Source organism: Heptranchias perlo, chromosome 32 (genome assembly GCF_035084215.1).
Source record: "Heptranchias perlo isolate sHepPer1 chromosome 32, sHepPer1.hap1, whole genome shotgun sequence".
NCBI classification, from domain to species: Eukaryota; Metazoa; Chordata; class Chondrichthyes; order Hexanchiformes; family Hexanchidae; genus Heptranchias; species Heptranchias perlo.
Genome location: NC_090356.1, coordinates 10165754 through 10187401, shown reverse-complemented (window position 1 = coordinate 10187401; position 21648 = coordinate 10165754). Strand labels below are relative to the sequence as shown.

Genomic DNA, 21648 nt, shown 5'->3' with positions numbered 1-21648 from the left:
GGAGCTATGGAAAGAATATCGCAAACATTCACTCGACTGATATCAGGAATGAGAGTTTATGTTATGACAAACCGGGAAAATTGGGCTTTTTTCGGCAGATCAGAGACGATTAAGTAACTAACAGAAATTTTCAAAGATATGAAAGGTTTTAAGAAAGCTAATAGTGGAATGTGTTTTGTTTTCCACTGGTTGGTGAGTGGGGAGCAAGGAGGTATAGGCTCAGGATTATCAATAAAAGGATGAAAGGTGAAGTTAAAAAAAATTTTCAACACAGAAGGTTATTAGAACATGAAATGCTTTTCCACAAATCGCTATTGAGGCAGACACTATCATTTAACAGTGAATCAGATAGGTATTTGAAAAGGAAGAATAGAAAAGGATGGAGGAAGATGAAATTTGAGTACACAGCTTCGGTTGAATAGTTAACACTTGTACAGGTTTGATGGGCCAAATGTCTTCCTTTTGTGCTGTAAATTCTGAGTTGCTGAACCATACAGACTAGAAAGGTTGCAGGTACAATCCATGGTGTGCTGAGATAGTTGAACTCAGCGGGGGCAGATGTAGGGGTGCTTCAATTGACGTCGGCTCCCTGGTTCAGAGAGGAATAATTTGATGAGCGACAAATCAATTAACAGCATATGCATCTGTATGGGTGTTGAATGAGGACAGGATCACAGTGCCCTTTACAGTCAAATAGCCTGCCAGCACTTATTGCCAAGGCTCACACCTAAAGAGCTGGAGGGTTACTAACGGCCAGGAAACCGTCATTCAGCAAAGAGTTGACGCCTTTGCCAAGGAAGTAAATTTGAAAGGGAAAAAAAGAAACCAAACTCCTACCTGTTAGTTGTTATTTGGAACAAAACTGTATACCCTAAAGAAGACTTGATGTTTTAGATTGGGTGGAGATCCCAAAGAAATACTTGACTGACGTCAACCAGAAACTCAGTAAACATCTTTGTTGACAGTGTAAGGATTGGCGTTTCTTCTGTCCCTGAAGACCAATTTGAGATTTGTCAATCAGTGCACCAACTTCCAGTGTGCATCAGTGCACAATGATTTTTAGTCTATCTCACCTTGACAGATGTCCAGAAACCAGCTGAAATTTAAAAAAGAAATCACTATGCATGTGTATGTGTGCACAGACATAGCGCTCGTAGTTGTGCAGCGTTTGTTTTTTTTCCTTCAACAAAGTTGTGGTTTCTTCAGATCATCCAAAATAGGTCATGGTAAAGCAACTAAGCAGGGCTAAAAGGTGTCACCAGAAAGGGAACCACTAGCGGAGGTGATAGTCATGTTTCTTCATGCACAGGATTCAAAAGTAAATCCTACATATTCATTTAGTAACCAGTATACTTCCAAACTCTTGAGTTGCTTTAGAGTTCAAGTGTCCAAAGTACATTATATTTCATAATTTAACAAGTGAATCTGGCATTTTTAGATACTACATGCTGCATTATTATTGACCTACAGTTAATGTTTGTGCTGATCTACTTGGGAACAAATCCCTATTAAGTACTTCCGATACCATTCGTAGCTGTGCATTCAAAATGTGCAGAGCCATTGGGTGCAGCAGATGGTGCTCTTCTTAGGGTGTGGTTTGTGTTGCGGATCTGCATCATATATTTAACCTAATAGTGTTTGGTCCACTAAACATCAAAAACAAAGTTTTTAAAATATCCCTTTTGTACCCGCATTGAAGACTGAAACAAAATTATATATTTTTTTGCTTTTATTGAATAGTTTTGAGTTATCTTCAGCAAAATATTTTGGTTCAAAGCGTTAATTCACTGCTCTTGTTAATTTGTTTTGTGTTTAATAGAAGTTCAGGTATTCTGTTTTATCTGCCAAGTTTTATGTTCTAGTTGAATCCAGAACATTTAAGCCCCATTCATATTTAATGTTACCATGTTTCTGGTTTTGAATGGGCTGTTGGAAATGTCTTTTTTGATGATATCTGGGGAAGGGCATCCATTTAGGCCAACAAGTTAAAAAAAAAAGTCTTGTAGGCCTGTGCAGGTAGGCAATGTCAGTGCCTTGTGTGCATTGTATCTGAAGGAGCTAAATGCAGCATTTAGTATCTAAAAATGCCAGATTCACTTGTTAAATTATGAAATATAATGTACTTTGGACACTTGAACTCTAAAGCAACTCAAGAGTTTGGAAGTATACTGGTTACTAGATGAATCCTGTGCATGAAGAAACATGACTATCACCTCCGCTAGTGGTTCCCTTTCTGGTGACACCTTTTAGCCCTGCTTAGTAGCTTTACCATGACCTATTTTGGATGATCTGAAGAAACCACAGCTTTGTTGAAGAAAAAAAAACAGCTTTATTATGTAAAGAGCTGATTGGTGTTCAAGTTTGTAATTATTATAGAGTTGTTGAATTTGCTGCCTCTCCACAATGGAAACAAATTCAAAGAAGCAGTGTGCAAGTTTAAAAAGCTGTGGGTGTTGATTTTGCCATTTGACTTTTTTTCTAATTTTTGTGCTCACCAAGGTGAGGGATGTTGAACAGTTTGCATGTTTTGCATCCAGTGTTAGATGTAGCATAGTTAGATGCAGAGTAAAGCTCCTTCCAATCCACCATAACAATGTACATCAGCCTCAACATCAACCTCAGAGGACTGCTCCCTACTGCAAGTGTAACATTTTTCCATTTTCCATACCAACTATCCTATGGCCTCTGAATATGGTGCTGAATTGGAGGTAGCTCACACCCACGAGCATCTGGATTGATACTGCTTAATTTATTTCATTTAGGACCATTACAACCAGCAAACAGAAGCGACATTCATCTCATAAGCTAGATTTGAACGTCGGGTCCTGAAGAGTGTAGTACACTATACTACCCAATTTCCTAGGAGTTTTCTTTGATGTTGCCATTGCAGTGTCAGAATTTCAATCTACCTTGTAGGCTGTCGCTAGTCATGATGTACATTTGATGGAGATCTGTGTTTCGAACTACTCTTTGGCAGCAGCTTTCAGCACCAACCAAAATTTAGGTCTAACCAAAATTGGTGGTGCGGGAGTGACGTCCTATACACTGAAGAATGCTGTTGGTGGGGGCACTACATGAGTGCAGCCACCAACAAATATGGTGGTTCTGCAAGCAAACACATTTTTACCATCTGCTTCAAAAAGAGTATCTGATCTTTGAGTCATCTGAGCAGGCTGCTAAAATATAGCGATGACCATGTATTAACCAAAATACTTGTACAGGCTTTTTAAAAGCAGAACAAACCAAATTGCAAGACATTTCTATATTCACGTGTACTCTCTTAGCCTTAAACTGCACTGGGGTTGATCAGGAACCAATCAATACGTGCCCTTGAGCTGCCCAATGGAGGTTGAACTAATTTGAAGCCAATTTACTGGATGTGATTCGCAAGATCAGTTGCTCACCCTAGCATGTGTGCTTGAATTGCTGCACGATGACCAGGCCTACCAACACATGCATTTGGCTACTTAATCAGAAGGAAGTCACAATTCTCCCAAAATATAGGCAAGCGTTGCTGCCAGGTGGACTGTAAAAGAAGAAACAGAAGTGAAAGATAGAGAAAAGAGAAGAATGATAAATTAATGTGACTTGGCTGCGTCCGTGGCCTGTGCAATGGATGCAGCTTGACTTTTTTTGCCAATTTTCTTCCCTCCTGAAGGTGCTAAATCTTGATGCCATGGGTGCTGGCAGATGTCTGATATCTGCCTAAGTGATCATTCTTCCCCTGTGTGCTCAGTGAGTCCCAGCATACTATTCAACTGGAAAACAATGCAAACCAGTTTGATCCTGTCCATATGCACTTACATGTCTGGTCTGGTCTACTCCGGCACTATCCTCTGCCGCCTACTTTGGTTTGCTCCACTGTTGTCCTCTGCTTCCAGGTTTGGTCTGTTCCACTGCTGTCCTCTGCCACCTGACTTAGTCTGCTTCATTACTGTCTGCTGCTACTATGCTTGGTCTGTTCCACCACTGCCTGTGCCACTCGTAGTGACTTGTGCAACTGTTCTCCGCTGCCCAGCCTCTGATATTGTTTCTTTTCCTGTTGATTGCAGTGTTTTGAGCTTCACAGCCAGGAAGATTGGTAAAAGCTGCTCCTTTATTGATCTAAATTCACCAATGAGGGAGTAGTCTTTCTCAATCCTACAGCCCCATGAAGCTTAAAACATTGCAACCAACAAAAGCAACGTGTGAATAAGTACGTAAATTTAAAAAAAACGCCCAGGACTTCGTAGCGGGATAATGGGAGCTTGTGAGCTGGGATCACTGAATAATAGTCACAAGTGGGAACTGGAACTCTTGCAGATGTATGCTACCTTTACCTACTAGACTGGAGATAACCAAAACATGTACCAAGGGCCAGATCCTGATCATGAGTTCTCTTTATCTAGCTGCAAAGCCCTGGGCATTTTTCTTCATTTGCACACTTGTTTTAAGGTATGGGGGTCTAAATATTGTAACACATTGATAGTCTATTTTTTTTCCACCTATGAGTGTTCTAATTTTTTATATATATATAAATAAATGTTTGTGGGAACACTGCACAAGGTGTTGCCAACACATTCAAATCCTGTAATGTTTGGAATTCTATTGAATCTAATCATTATTCTGGCTGACCAAAAGTGGAAATATCATATACGACCCATTCATTTGTTGTGACACATGGATCTGGCCCCCTTTTCCAAAAAAAAATTAGGTACCCCTCCGCTAGGGAGCACCTCACTTGCCACTTGTAACCACGTTTGTTTTTAGAGTGAGGCAGTGCCTCAGATGTACAGCTTGTGACACAAAATTTCACATCTCTGATTCATCCGATGTTGACAGTTGTGATAATGACAAGGTCTTACATTATGGTATCAGAAAATATAAATATAGGAACATGTGTAGGCCATTCAACCCCTCGACCCTGATCCGCCATCCAATTAGATCATCGCTGATCTGTATCCTAACTCCATTCACCCGGCTTGGTTCCGTACCCTTAATACCCTTGCCTAACAAAAATCTTTCAATCTTAGTTTTTAAATTTTCAATTGTCCTAGCCCCAGCAGTTTTTTGGTGGAGAGTTCCAGATTTAAGTAGAGATCTGGTTAGAGATCTGGTTCAGTGGCCTTTCTACCAGTGGTCAGAAACTGGATTGCAGAAGGAAATTTGCAGCACTCCAGTTTTTAAATGTCGGCATAAATGGGACATGAAAGGAGCTATATACGTCATAATTTTCTTCTACTTATTATTAAATTGTAAGTAAGAAATGGTAACTTATCCTGATCCCTCTGAGGGAGGGATTAGCACGCCCTCAACCAAGCTGCTCCTTCTCTGGGCTGTTATGTGGTTGCCACCAGGTGGAGTGATAGATGCAATTAATGAGCTGATCACATTAGTTTCTGTGCCACATGCTACCTAGGAAACCAGGTCCAGCTGTAGATGGGTGGGAACACACAACCCAGTTCATTCAGCCCACCCACATTGATATTGGCAGCTTTGGTGTTGCACCAGAAGCACTATTCCACTTATTTATTTTCATCAAATTGTAGGCAATTCAAGAAATCTATATATCTTTTGGCAGATTGCTAGTGATTGCATTGCACTATTAGAGACTCGACAGCTAACCATTCCTGCATTGCCTGAGGCATGTTGCTCCTTTCATTTACCCACTCCATATAAAAGCCATGCAAAAAAGATTTCCATTATACAGACCTGCTAGATATCATGTAAATCAGTAAAGGTTATGCTGTCTGCTTGTTATAAAACAATTTTATTGGAAAAAAATCCGAAGGAGAATAAGTAACAAATTATCATTGTTTGGTGCTCCTTCATAACTCAGTTGGTAAAGAGAGCGTGTGGCCGTTCCTTACAAACTGGAAGGCCCCATTTTGATTCTTAGTCTTTGCTGCGATTGCGGATCTTAACTGAGGTATCAGTAGGCATGTTACAATTGGCCTGTGTCCCTGGGCTCGGAAGGGAAAATCTAGCTCGTGATTGCTGTGCAGTAACTTCTGCCAGAATGTATCTTTGTGTGGAGGCCATAATTGAGCCCATGACACCCTCCTGCTGCTGACTTGTCTCCCAACTCTCTGTGTAGATTTACACGTGAAGAGCAGCCAGTTGGTTGAGATACAGCTGGGAATGAGCCAGTGCTTTCAGGAGCAGAGGGCAGAAAATTGGAGGAAATTTTTAAAAAATACATAATGGTGTTTTGCCCTACATCATTGTTGCTGACGAAAGTCCCGACTTTAGTGCCTTCATTGTATGGTAGATTAGGTGGTGCTGTTGCCTCCAATAAATTATTTTCACCAATACCTCAAGAGGCAGAACCGATGCAGCAAATTAACCAATTTTTCTGGCCTTGGTGAGTGGGCTTGTCGATGGTTCAGCTGTATGGAGCTTCCATAGCCACTATGAAAAATTCAGCAACCAGAGTATACCCTGGAATCATAACTTTTAAACAACTATGCAATATAGTTATTTTAGTGATGTTCTGATGGGACGGATCACACAGCCATCGGAGGACTAGGGTACTACAGAAGAAGCTTGAACACACCACCATCAATGTGCCATTACACTGCACAGATGTGGAGTTATGCTCCATTTGGCTGTAAGAGTTAGTGCCCCCCGCTCCCCAACTGCTAGAATTTTCCTATCTCTTTCTATTTAAGCACCGAAACTTACTGTTTCGGAATGAGCTCACAATGTGACAAGTGTTGAGTGACAGCAAATTGACAGAGGAGTGTATCCTGCTCGATGAAATGCAACTCTTGTGCCCACTATGGAACGGTGTTCACAGCAGTGCACTTGGCCATAGTGTGCATCATTCTATTTTCCATGCCTGTAATTGAAGGGGAGAGGTGAGATATGGCTTAGAAAGCAGTGAAGGAGAAGGATCTAAACGAGGGGAAATAAAAAAAAAAAAAAAAAATTGATTCATCAAAAGTTTTGGTTTCTTTTTGGAATTGGAAAGATTTGAAAACCAAAAGTTGATGTTACATGCATTATTTCGTATTTACGACTGACTTTTTTTGTCCGATTGTGGTGACATCAAACTATTTTTGGCACTTTTTTGTTTGGCGCTGCTCACTTACAGTCCAAAAGATTATTTAGCTAAAGTATATCGTCCTGATCTCTAATTTTCATTTAGTGACATAAATTATTCAACCTTTGCGGTTTCTTTGCCTGTTTTAATATTGTGTTTTGTGTTTCTTATCCTATCACATGCTTGATAATTTAGTGGGAGTTCAATGCAATGCTAAAAATGACGGAGGTTTTGTGAGAGTGTAGAACAAAGCACTGAAAATTTAAACCTTTCAGTGATCTTTTCATTGTAGTCATAATTTGTGGTTCAGATAATGTAACATTTAAACTTGCTTTCACTGTTGCCAAATGAAAGAGACAGTTCCATTTTAGTTAATAAAGAAAAGCTCACTGCTACAAGTAGTCAGCTTTTTTAATTACACAATCTTCAGATAATTTCATTTCCCTCCTTTTGATTATAGAATTTTGAGCTGTAGATTTTCTAACTCACCAAAAGCACTGTTCGCTGATGGTATCTGTCTTGATGGAGTAAATCTTTGCTTTTTCAATGGATTCAAAATGTGTACTTCCTCATTTTCCCCCTCCCCAAAAAAAGAGCGAGGTCAATGCCTAAATTTGTTTTGGATAAGCACTTTGTGTGATAATTGCACAAATTTCCTTGCCACACTTTTAACACCTGAATACCATTTTCTTGATGGTCTTAAGTAAGTGAAACTTAATTGGTATTACAAAATACTAAAAACACAATAAAATGTCCAACTATATTCTAACTGTTCAAATGCTTTATTAAATATTGTTTTATTTTAAACTTTACTTCAGTGAGTCTGTTTATCTTTTTTAAGATTGTAACCGTGTGCCATAATGAAAAAGATTAAAAGTTAATGCCCAAATGGCAATCAACTATCTGTACAGTGATCACTGAATGAAGCTAGTAATTAGATCCCAAGATGATAGTAATATTAATTTAACAGCAGTGGTCGTATCACTTTACTATCCCCCTTAATAACTATTTCCATGGGTCATTTGAGGTTGTATTCAATGATTTACTGAACGCTGCACTATAAAATGAAGTGGAAGCAGTGCTTAATGTTAAGGGAAATTACATTTTTGGGGAGGAGTATGACTGTGCTGAAAACTTTAAAAACAGAATTGTTGATGCATTTGCCCTTGATCACCATTCTGTTAGACAATGCACAAATCCTCCAATAAAGTAAATCTTTAGTTGTATTTTGTTTACTTTTTTGCTGTTTGAAGCAGTGGTTGACATATCGGACAACTACTGATACTTATTTGGTACAAATATATGCTGACCGGTAACCTGAAAAAACTAAACGATTGTGCCTCATGTAGTACATGGATATGCAGGTGCTGGGCCTGGGGCAGTTTTTTGTCATTTTCTTGGAATAATTTTTCGGACCCATTGTTGGCCCAATTTTAACACAAAAACCTGTGTAAATACACTGGAAAGTTTGCTGTTAAATACCGTAGCATGTAGAAATATTGGAGCTTTATTAATGCAGAGTTTTTTGGTATTTGTACGGGACCTGTACTAGTAACACATGGCAAATATAGTGAGTCTCGTTTTAAGACCATTACAGATTCAGTTAAGAATATCCTCAAGTGTAAAGTCCTGCACGAGAAATAAAAATGGGTGGCACACATATTCCATGAATGGTGTTGAAATAGGTAATGAAGAAGGTGAAAAAGACCTAGGAGTCTTCGTTTATTTGATGCTCAACATGGCCAACCAATACAAAGCTGCAATGAAACCAACAGAATGTTGAGCTATATAGATAAATAATTGGGGACAGGGAATTGTGTGGGACAGGCTCGAAGGACCAGAGAGTCTTTTCCTGTCCGTCATTGTTCACATGTTCATAGAATACAGATCAGAGGAAGTCATGATCAAATTGTATAGTGCCCTGGTCAGATCATTCTTGAGTACTGTGACCAGTTGTCGTCACCGAAACACAAGGGAGGTATTGCAGGGAAGAGACACAAGTGTCAAAGCTCTGAGGTGTGAGAAAAGATGGGAGAAACTTGGACTATTGAAAGGAGGCACATAAAGTGGTAAATGGTATGCAAAAAATAAATCCAGAAAATTACTTTATATTAAATTTGTGAGCATAAGGCAAGGGAACACAAGTTCAAATTAGTAAAAGGAAAGCTAGGAATTTATATCAGGTAGTTTTTCTTCACACAAGGGTGATCGATACCAGGAATGGACTCCCAGGTGGAGTAATGGAGGCAAAAACCTTGGAATCATTTAAGAACCAAATGGATGCTGCAGTGGGGGGACTTTAGGGTCTTTCTGGATAGATGAGCTAAGATGGGCCAAATAGCCTTCCTCATGCATAATTACTTTGTGAATTGTTAATTTTGATTTCTTAGTCGTCTTATCTCATTCTTTCCATGTCTGTTTATATTTGTTCAGGAGAGGCACTTAAGATATTAGATTGAAGCATTGTTTTCATTCTCGGCAACCTTCTGCATGGCTAAATCATGCATTCTGTATTGAAGTATAATTATAAGTAAATGCTCTTTTTCAGGCTAAACTTCCAGAATTGAAGCCTCTTCCCCTGTCCACTGGTGAGATGGTGACTGAACATGAGGAGCTGGTTTGGACACCAGGTGTCAATGATTGTGACCTTCTGATGTACCTGAGAGCAGCCAGGTAAGAATGTGCTTGTAGCCTGACCCCTCCAGCCAACATTTTCAGAGAAGACAAATGTTATGATGCCTTGGAAATACTTCTATTTTAAATGCATGCAAGAAGAAAAATAAATACTCTAGATTATTTCATTTAGCTAAATATGGGTTAAATAGTAGGTTAGATTAATTTTGCAATTGCAACATGCTGCTTTTTCCTTAGTTTTCCCCACCTGCATAATTTTGGAGTGTTTCTCCACCCCCTCCCCCCTTCCCAATACCATGTAGAGTTCCATCATCAAGAAAGTGAACAGGCAAACTGATCTTGGCCTCTGCAGGAGCCAGTCTGCATCCATTTGCAACTAAGGGCATGAAAGGCATCAGTCAGACAATTATATCCAGCACTCTGCAGAACTGGACTGCTTCCATCTTGCAGAGGAGAGAATGGCCTGTCCTATTGTGCAGAAGCAGTGTATTCCATCTCTAGTGTAACAGATAGACTGTCCCACCTTATTAGCATGCCTAGTGTTCGGCAAGCAGGGTGTAGCATTAACAGTGGTCATTATGGTTGATGATTGTAGTCCAAACAAGGCCAAACCTCAAGTAATAGGAATCAGAAGTAGACAGAAGGATGGAGGGGTCCAAAAGGAGCAAAAGAAATGCAATAATGAGATTGGATGGTCAAGCAGTTGACCTTTCTTTAGAGAAAGCTATTTTATTATAGCAGGGCTTAGTTGGCAAATGTACTACTCAGTTGGAACTGAACAATACAGCTGAGATGATTCTTGATTCAATCCCTAGTCTGTGCTGAGGCAAATGGTAAGGGAGCTACAATTGGCTTCAGAGCCCCTGGCCATGGGAGGAGTGGGGGAACATCAAGGGCTCTTGTGCCTGATCTTTATCCACTGACCCCTGGCGTGTGTGTGTGTTTGGATATGATGCGTTCCATGGTAAAATAGTCTGCTGACCTTGTTTGGTTCAACACTTGAAGAATGGGCATTTGGGTGGAGTACCAAAAGTCTACTGGTACCTGAAGAACATTAGCACAGTAGGATCAAATCCTTCAGGAGGGGGATAAAAAGCAAAGTTACAATGCAGTTTCCCATATGGTGACTTCCAAATCTCAACTGGGTTGTCAGAGGTGCTAAGTGGATACTTAACACTTCTCTGGAGAGAGAGGTGATGAGAAAAAAATAATTGACTATGTCACCCAAGACCCTTTTGTACATCTAGTGTCTGGCAGAGTCTTGGAAATCCTGCCATTGTCCTGTCTCAGATTTGGAGGCTATATAACAAGGAGGAAAAAATAAGAAATAAAAAAGATGTGGACTGTATAGTTTGGTTAGACACAGCTTGAATATGTCATATAAAACCTCTTTTATTGCTTTTTGCAATTGTGTTTCTTTCAAAACACTAAATTAAGCAGCAGTTTGAATGAATGGAATGCATTTTGGATAGAATTGAAGGAAATTGTTGAACCTTTCAAAAATAATAATGTTTACACGTCATAGCTTTATTCCAATGCTGTATCCCTTTTGCCATACCCTATAAACAATCAAGTCAAAAAACCTAAATCTGTTCACTTTAATGAATTCAAAAAATGATATAGAAATTGTAAAGACTATATAGAAAGCAGCTGTAGAAATGTTTTTCAAGTTTGAATAAGCAATTATAACTTGAAAATACTTGCACAGGAACACAGTCCCTATTCAGCTAATTAATTGTAGTACCGAATGTATGTAGAAACTTAAAATAATTAACCAGTTTGGATAATGGTGCAGTAAATGTATGGGCTTTCCATAGTGAGTCACATAGCTGTATGAGGAGAGGATCTGTCAGTTATGTTGATAAAATAATATTTACTGCTGAGAAATTACTCAGTTGCTAGACTAATTGTGAAATGAATAACTTTGCCTGATATAGGTACAATGGAATTAATCTACTGTAAGCTAAAAGCCAGTCGTAGTGTTAAAGTTTGTCTGTTGAATAACTGTTGTAGCCTTAAGAACTTAGTTATTTCCTATTTTGAGCATTTATCTGTAATATGAATTGAAGTTTTGCATTCAGAATAATACAAAATATGTTCTCATGCAGGAGTATGGCCGCCTTTGCAGGGATGTGTGATGGTGGCTCCACAGAAGATGGCTGTCTTGCAGCATCTCGTGATGACACTACAGTAAATGCATTAAATACTGTAAGTTTCCGACATGTTGGACAATTTACTGAGTTCCAAGAGTGATTAACACGCACAATTCTGAGTCATAGTTTTAATTATTGTGTCAGAAGCAATGATCTCCTAATTTCTTAGCCAGTGGGTTATAAAACATCTGTGAAATTGAAAGTGGCACCACTTTAGAAGTGCCATCTTTCAACATGCAAAGTGCATGTAATCAAATTCTGACCTTTGAATTTGATTCTACTAAACAATGTAATGAAAGCATACAGACCAGTCAGCCTGTTGTTATTGAATATAAATATGATGCTATGTGATGCTATAGGGTACAGATGCTATAGGAAAGATAGAGCAGGAGGTAAGAGAGGAGGGGGAGTTGCGTTCTTGATTAGGGAGAACATCACGGCAGTAGTGAGAGGGGATATATCCGAGGGTTCGCCCACTGAGTCTATATGGGTAGAACTAAAAAATAAGAAGGGAGAGATCACTTTGATAGGATTGTACTACAGACCCCCAAATAGTCAACGGGAAATTGAGGAGCAAATATGTAAGGAGATTACAGACAGCTGCAAGAAAAATAGGGTGGTAATAGTAGGGGACTTTAACTTTCCCAACATTGACTGGGACAGCCATAGCATTAGGGGCTTGGATGGAGAGAAATTTGTTGAGTGTATTCAGGAGGAATTTCTCATTCAGTATGTGGATGGCCCGACTAGAGAGGGGGCAAAACTTGACCTCCTCTTGGGAAATAAGGAAGGGCAGGTGACAGAAGTGTTAGTGAGGGATCACTTTGGGACCAGTGATCATAATTCCATTAGTTTTAAGATAGCTATGGAGAATGATAGGTCTGGCCCAAAAGTTAAAATTCTAAATTGGGGAAAGGCCAATTTTGATGGTATTAGACAGGAACTTTCAGAAGTTGATTGGGAGAGTCTGTTGGCAGGCAAAGGGACGTCTGGTAAGTGGGAGGCTTTCAAAAGTGTGTTAACCAGGGTTCACGGTAAGCACATTCCTTATAAAGTGAAGGGCAAGGCTGGTAGAAGTAGGGAACCTTGGATGACTCGGGAGATTGAGGCCCAAGTCAAAAAGAAGAAGGAGGCATATGACATGCATAGACAGCTGGGATCAAGTGGATCCCTTGAAGAGTATAGAGATTGCCGGAGTAGAGTTAAGAGAGAAATCAGGAGGGCAAAAAGGGGACGAGAGATTGCTTTGGCAGATAAGGCAAAGGAGAATCCAAAGAGCTTCTACAAATACATAAAGGGCAAAAGAGTAACTAGGGAGAGAGTAGGGCCTCTTAAGGATCAACAAGGTCATCTATGTGCGGAACCACAAGAGATGGGCGAGATCCTAAATGAATATTTCACATCGGTATTTACGGTTGAGAAAGGCATGGATGTTAGGGAACTTGGGGAAATAAATAGTGATGTCTTGAGGAGTGTACATATTACAGAGAGGGAGGTGCTGGAAGTCTTAACGCGCATCAAGGTAGATAAATCTCCGGGACCTGATGAAATGTATCCCAGGACGTTATGGGAGGTTAGGGAGGAAATTGCGGGTCCCCTAGCAGAGATATTTGAATCATCGACAACTACAGGTGAGGTGCCTGAAGATTGGAGGGTAGCAAATGTTGTGCCTTTGTTTAAGAAGGGCAGCAGGGAAAAGCCTGGGAACTACAGACCGGTGAGCCTGACATCTGTAGTGGGTAAGTTGTTAGAGGGTATTCTGAGAGACAGGATCTACAGGCATTTGGAGAGGCAGGGACTAATTAGGAACAGTCAGCATGGTTTTGTGAGAGGAAAATCATGTCTCACAAATTTGATTGAGTTTTTTGAAGGGGTAAACAAGAAGATAGATGAGGGCTGTGCAGTAGACGTGATCTACATGGACTTTAGCAAAGCCTTTGACAAGGTACCGCATGGTAGGTTGTTACATAAGGTTAAATCTCATGGGATCCAAGGTGAGGTAGCCAATTGGATACAAAATTGGATTGACGACAGAAGACAGAGGGTGGTTGTAGAGGGTTGTTTTTCAAACTGGAGGCCTGTGACCAGCGGTGTGCCTCAGGGATCGGTGCTGGGTCCGCTGTTATTTGTTATTTATATTAATGATTTGGATGAGAATTTAGGAGGCATGGTTAGTAAGTTTGCAGATGACACCAAGATTGGTGGCATTGTGGACAGTGAAGAAGGTTATCTAGGATTGCAACAGGATCCTGATAAATTGGGCCAGTGGGCCGATGAATGGCAGATGGAGTTTAATTTAGATAAATGTGAGGTGATGCATTTTGGTAGATCAAATCGGACCAGGACCTACTCCGTTAATGGTAGGGCGTTGGGGAGAGTTATAGAACAAAGAGATCTAGGAGTACAGGTTCATAGCTCCTTGAAAGTGGAGTCACAGGTGGATAGGGTGGTGAAGAAGGCATTCGGCATGCTTGGTTTCATTGGTCAGAACATTGAATACAGGAGTTGGGATGTCTTGTTGAAGTTGTACAGGGCATTGGTGAGGCCACACTTGGAATACTGTGTACAGTTCTGGTCACCGTATTATAGAAAGGATATTATTAAACTAGAAAGAGTGCAGAAAAGATTTACTAGGATGCTACCGGGACTTGATGGTTTGACTTATAGGGAGAAGTTGGACAGACTGAGACTTTTTTCCCTGGAGAGTAGGAGGTTAAGGGGTGATCTTATAGAAGTCTATAAAATAATGAGGGGCATAGATAAGGTAGATAGTCAAAATCTTTTCCCAAAAGTAGGGGAGTCTATAACGAGGGGGCATAGATTTAAGGTGAGAGGGGAGAGATACGAAAGGGTCCAGAGGGGCAATTTTTTCACTCAAAGGGTGGTGAGTGTCTGGAACGAGCTGCCAGGGGCAGTAGTGGAGGCGGGTACAATTTTGTCTTTTAAAAAGCATTTGGACAGTTACATGGGTAAGATGGGTATAGAGGGATATGGGCCAAGTGCAGGCAATTGGGACGAGCTTAGTGGTATAAACTGGGCGACATGGACATGTTGGGCCGAAGGGCCTGTTTCCATGTTGTAACTTCTATGATTCTATGATTGTACATCTATTAAAAGAGACATCTGAATTACTGGATTTTATTCTGGTTAATTCTAAATATTGTACATGTGCCTTCTGGTACAGTTATGTCTTAAAAAAATGTTAATGTAATATGGGAGTTATTGGAAGCTTTGTTCCTTAAAAGTTTAAATATTGGCTTCACAATTGCGTAGTTCAACATTTTTGGCAACCACCTATTTGAGGACAGAACAGGATTGATATGATTGTGTCTGCAGTTGCAAGGTGAGAGGAAGTTATGGAAATGATGTACTGAATAAATGTTGGTTCCAGATTTTAAAGGGTATAGAGAACATATTCCATTTAATAACTAGAACACTGAATTTCTGTTATACCACAGCAAACATTAAAACCATTAACGTTCAAAATATTCAAATATTCCTTTTTTTTATGGACACCGTCTACTATTGATAGCATTGCTGTTGCTGCCTTTCTGTGTAGGCACTGTATAATACCCATTGCTAATTCGTGCAAAGTTATGGAAGTACGATGAAAACTTCATCAATTTTACTGCAGCACGCTGTATAAATCAAAGCTGGCAGCTCAACACTGCAATGTTTTATTTATGTAATGGCAGACTGCGGCAGAAAGCAATAGGATTTACTGATAATTGTGAAAGATAGCTACGAGGGACGAAAAATGAGATGTCATTCAACTGTATTCTGAAATGTAGTAAATGTATTCTTCCAATCATTATTTATATGACAAAAATACAAACTGCTGTAATTGTATAAGGTACATTGGATCAATTCATTTATATTTAGCTGAAATTCTTACTGAATAGAGTTTTGCTAGCAAGGGAAAAAGAGGATAATGGATACCTCAGGATTATAGCTGATTAAATTTGAACCTGACGTCCCAACAGGAGCTTGAAAATTATATCATACTAAGACTGTTTCATTTTTAAGGATGATTCGTTCCTTGGGTATATTTAAACAAAAATACCTGCTGCTCCCTACTGGTTAAGCTATTTGTAGGGCCCTGAATGAAAATCTTCACTTACTTGTATTTTTTAAGGTAACATAATACACCCATATTCGTGAATAATTCACTAATTCCCCTTTTTTCTAAATAAATGTTGCAGCCAATGTGCAGACTTCATAGTATGAAAGCCAGTCTAAATGGCTAATTAGAACCCTCTTGGTTTTTCACAGTGCTCAAGGAACTGAATGATATTGTCTCCCTCAGTCAAAGTGTGTGTGACAAAATGTAATATATAGTATTATAGTGCATCAAGGGCTGATAGGATGTGTGTGTCATTACTATGGTTGCCTATTCAAGAAATTCCTGATCTCAGCTTTTCTGTCAGGCACAAAGTAGTGGCCAGATAATTCCCACAGGGAAGAGAGAGAAAGAAAATTGGAGATACTCCAGTCCACTCAATGGGTGAAGAGTAGAATTGGTAGGGAATATGCTCTCAACTAGGGATGATGTGTGGTGGCAGAAATGTAAAAAGAGGAAAATTGAATTGAAAATGGGGATGGAAGTGTACAGTGATGTGAAAATCCAATTCTGGTTGAATGTAGTATTTTGAAGATGGGCCACATCAGAAATGGCTTTGACTGTAAAAAAGATTGGTTAAGCACTAATAAGGTTAATCCCTGTCTTAAGTGGTGGTTCTATTGTATTTGCATTGACTCTTGGTTTTTCTCCATTTAAACCTCGATATATGACTCTGGCCATAATCCATCAGCCACTAAAACCAGTTTCATGCATATCGGACAATAGTAGATCCTGTTCCATTCCCCCATGTTGATGCCAGTTCCAGACCCAGTTTTCTGTTAAAAGGCAAATGGTTGGCCAACACTACCCTTCCCAAAGTCACTGTTGCTCATGTATTATGCATGCTTTGTACCTTTTTTTTTATAAACTCAACTTTTGAAGTTACCTGTGGTTTTTGAAAGATCCATGCACCCAACATTTATATTACCTGAGGAAAAACCTTCAAATTCACTCCTTAACTCAAATCGCTCCTGCTTATGCCTGTGCTGGATGGTGCTGCACTGTGCTTTGAAAGATATAAGATACAAGTAATTGAAGTTCTTGGCATTCTTAGTGATAAGCAGTTTATAGCTAAGGCAGTTTTCTGTTCTCCTTGAAGCATAAAAATATTTAAAATATGTGTGCAACATATATACAGTTGTTTTGCATTTGAAATCTCTAATACATTAAAGCTTAACAATCTTAGAACAAGATAAATTTATTTTTAATATGGGGATAAAGGCTTTGGTGTAAAACATGAAAATCTGTGATACAAGCAAAATTCTCGATATGCAAGAGCTTAACCGCAGTAGATACGTATGATAGTTTGGTCTGGACAGTTAATAAAATGGAGCTGCACAGGTTGCCAATTTTGTCCAAACATTAATGATATTCTTATTTTCAGAGTAGCTTGAAATTCAATTCATATTTAATTTTCATCATTACTGATTATGTCTCCAGGGCAGCACTAAGCAGTGTTGGCCAGTGAACAGCCACACCACTGGGAAGACTCAAAACAGTTGTTGAGCTTCATTTGTATACACACAACAAAATGCACGCACTGAATTCTTCAGTCATGTTAAAAAAAAAAAATTTTTTAATGGACAGGTTCTCTCATCAGTTGGGAGAAAAATGGTATTTTCTTTATAAGTCACTTGCACATTCCTCAATCAAAAAGACAAGCATGTAACCTGTTTTCAATTTTCTGCCAATTCCTTTCTTTTACTTGGTAGCTGAGATGTGTTTAGGAATGATGCGGACTTGTCACCCCTCCCCTTGTGGAAAGGCCTCACTCTCGCTTAGAACTTCTTTGAGACAGCCAGGCTGAGATTGGGAACTTCTGTGGTACAGTGTGTTACTTTTCAGTTTATTTTGTTAAATTCAGACCCTGTATGTCACTGATACTGATAATGTCTAAATTGAATGCAATGGAAGTTAAGAAATTATCAAATATTTGTTCATTCAAGCAGTCATCTTTAACCTTCACTCTATACTGTTGTTTCACCATCAACTAAGAGAAAACTATCAACATAAGCAGGCATATTGATTAAACTGCACCTGCAGTTTTATGTATGTGATAGTGCTATGTTGCAGTTAGTAGAAGTCTTTTACTGTGATTTTATCCCCCTCCCCAATTTACTGGAAACCCTATTCATTAACCACAAATAGGAACATTTAGATGGGAAGAAATATTTGATCTAATATTAAGAAAAAGCATTTTTTTAAGCAATCAGCATTCTACTGAATCTGTTGATAAGTCGCAATATGTATCACGTGTGTTTATAGTATTGCAGCAATTTAATGCTGCATTCAAATTCTAGAGAATTGGTTTGAAGGCACTCAGTACTTTGAGCAGCAAAAATGTTTGTTATTTATTGTTCTTGGGATGTGGGGCAACACTGCAATTATTGCCCATTCTTAATTGCCCTGAGAAGGTGGCGTTGGACCTTCTGCTTGAACCACTACAGTGCTTGTGATGATGATATTAGGTAGGGAATTTCAAGATTTTGGACTAGCATCGATGTGGAAACAACAATATATATCCAATTCAGGATGATGTGTGACTTGGAGGTGTTCCCACAACATTGCTACTGTTGTCTGTCTCGGTGGTAGAGATTGCACAGGAGATAAGTTCTGTTGAAAAGCTTGGTGATTTGCTGCAGTGCATCTTGCAGTTCGTACATACTGCAGTCACAGTGTGCTGGTGATGAAAGGGGTGGTTCAAGCAAACTCTACTGTCCTTGATGGTGTCGGGCTTCTTGCCTTGTTGCGGCTGTTTCTGTCCAGGCAAGTGGTGAGTATTCTATCACAGTCCTGATTGACGCCTTGTTGATGGTGGAGAAGCTTTGAGGGGTCAGGAGGTCAGCTCCTCATCGCCAGCCTCTACCCTGCTCTTCAGCCGTGGTGTTGATCTGGCTGGCCCATTTAAGCTTCTGTTCACTGTTGACCTCAAGATGTTGATGGTGGTGTTGTTGTTCAAGGTTAGAGGAGCTGGTTGGGCTTTCTCTTGTTGAAGGTGATCACTGCCTGGGGTAAGAAAGATAAAAAGCCTAGATAGTTGTGTACTGCTGGCAGTAGCCAGTTTCAGAATGGAAGTGGTCGAACACTGGCAAAGGGTTCCTTTGCCTCCTATCCTCTGGGCTGTGGCTGCTGCATTTGACAAGGCAAACAAGGGCGAGTGGAAAAGACAAAAGCTTGATTTCATTACTGTCTTAAAATGCTGTTGTCGGTGCCAATAGAAATTCTGAAATGGTTTCTATCGATTGCAAATGTTGCACCTAACATTAAACATTTTATAAATTAAACCCAGATTGAAAACAACCCACTTCTGTGATGAAATTCTGAATTTAAAATATTGTTCACTTCTCCATAGAGTCTTCTGAAGCCAAAGCTCAACATTTTTATTCTGTGCATTTAATTTACTTGGCACATTCCAGAATGTGGTTGTTTTTGATTAAGTAACATCTACAGGAAAGATCATTAATAAAATACTGTACCATAAAGTAGTGTGAGGGTAAAAAAGCATGCATTTTTGCACACTTGAAAATAAATTGCATATGTCCACCCTTTGCTGAAGTCGCTGACTTTTGCTGATTCCGTGGGTGCCAGCAGCCCCCCCTCATCCATGTAGTCATTCTTTATATGAGTCTCTCCAATGAGGCTGTGGTTTTCAACTTATGCACGTCATAGGAATACAGGAACAGGCGTAGGCCATTCAGCCTCTCGAGCCTGTTCCGCCATTCAGTTCGATCATAGCTGATCTGTATCATAACTCCATCTACCTGCCTTGGCTCCGGAACCCTTAATACCCTTGCTTAACAAAAATCTGTCAATCTTAGTTTTGAAATTTGCATTTGACCCAGCCTCAACTGCTTTTTGGCGGAGAGAGTTCCAGATTTCCACTACCCTTTGTGTGAAGGAAGTGCTTCCTGACGTCACCCCTGAACGGCCTAGCTCTAATTTTGAGCTTATGCCCCTTTTTCCTAGAAAGTGTGATCATGTCAGCCAGTGGTTTTACAACCATTTACTTTAGGAGAGGGATCGTGGGTTGTCAAATTGAAAACCAGAGCCTAAATGTCAGCAGACTACTTGATTGTGAGGCGCATCACATTCATGACTGATTCTGTCCTCACTTGATGTACATACATGTGCATTTTGCAGCAGGACTCAATGGAATGCAATTAGAGGTGGGAACCCTGGTTGATCCTTTCTTCCCCCCTCCCTTTCCCATGAACTCTGTGGCCATATGTAACTATCTGACTGCTGCCAACTGAGCACAATCCAAAGATTAAAAACTGAGAACTTTCTGGTGTGTAGACAGAGCTTTACATTAGGTAGTGCATTACTAACTGAAGAATCAGGAGAACACACTAAATATCTTTAATGTTTTTAAATGATTCAAGATCTGAACTTTTGTGTATACATCTATTTAAAATTGTCTTTTTAACTGATCAAAAATGAATCATAATTGCAATATTAACCTTTTTGTAAACTTGTCTAGAAGCCCGCTTGTGCGGTAGCTGGAAATTCAGTGGTTTCAAACCCAATTTATTGCTGAACCGATTGTATTATTTGTTCCCAGAAGCCCACCACTATTTTCATAACGATGATCTCAAGCATCTTTTCATAATTTTAATGTCAAGTGATTCAGTGCACTGCCAGCAACTGAGCACGTTGACAGAAGCTAAAAAAACAAGTAGAAAGCTTGGGGGAAGAGCAAAATGGAGAGAAGAGCAAACCATTAAGAGGGACTGTGAATGGATGAAAAAACAGCTTGCCAACCAGAGCCAAGATCAGAGGAGGCATGTAGTTTTGTACATGCTAGCACCTAAACGCCCACTCAGGTCTTCATATTGCAGCATTGGAGCCTTGTTTCTGTGGCTTGTGTCTATCACAGTTTCTTTGCCCATTTGTGTCTGGAATTATGTTGTCTTTGGCTGGAGAAGAATTATTTCTTTCCCTAGGAATGTTTTTTTGCTCTACGTATTTTTTTTCTTCCTTGGGTTTTGTCTGACTAGTTGTAACATGAAGCAAGATCGCCCAAGGGTAGTTGTGGATAGAGTTTGTGGTATAGCATGCAGTAATGTTTAAGTGAAAGTCATTACAATTCTTAAAATGTCAAATGCTAGACTGAATATAGACCGAAAGGGACATTTATTTTGTCAGATTAGCTACTTTATGTAGTGAATTTGAAAATCTATTCTTGTCTCTGAAGACATTTTACAATGGTACTCAAAAAGGCATAACTCCCAATTAGAAGAGCGAGTCTGCTGCTTTGTTTGTCTCGCTTTATTGAGTTTTGTTGACTTTGTCCAGATGGAGTACTGTTTAGAAGGAGTGGATTAGAGCACCTACTGTGCATGGTGGAAATTTATTTTTATGCAGGTAAATCATAGAAGAGCCCCCAGCATGCATTGCGAGAGGTAACATGAAAGTTCCAATACTAAAATATGTGGAATTGTACTCCAGCAGGATTTATCATCTTTAGGAAAGGATAGAAGTAAATAAGAAAACACTGTTACTATAGTACTATGTTACAATTTGGATTTAGTTGAGGGGGCATGCTGATGTTTCTTCATGTATACGCAATAAAACTTGCATCACTTTGCTGTATTTTTAGTTTGAAATTTGAATTAATTCCATTTTTCCCAGCCTTAATATATAGCATTGCACATCACAATGCAAAAAATGGGACCTCTGGTTCAAATAAGTAGAGCTCTGTGATTATAAGGAGAGAT

At 39.5% G+C, this 21648-nt stretch overlaps 1 protein-coding gene across 7 annotated transcripts in view; it reads left to right on the top strand.

Moving 5' to 3' along the window:
* The window catches only part of rerea (arginine-glutamic acid dipeptide (RE) repeats a), a 399886-nt gene that overhangs the window by 259319 nt on the left and 118919 nt on the right, over window positions 1-21648 (top strand). For all 7 annotated transcript variants that reach the window (XM_067970328.1, XM_067970329.1, XM_067970324.1 and 4 more), the window contains 2 exons: window positions 9573-9697; window positions 11767-11866. In XM_067970328.1, the coding sequence (XP_067826429.1) occupies window positions 9573-9697; window positions 11767-11866 (225 nt within the window). The remainder of the gene's footprint in view (window positions 1-9572; window positions 9698-11766; window positions 11867-21648) is intronic.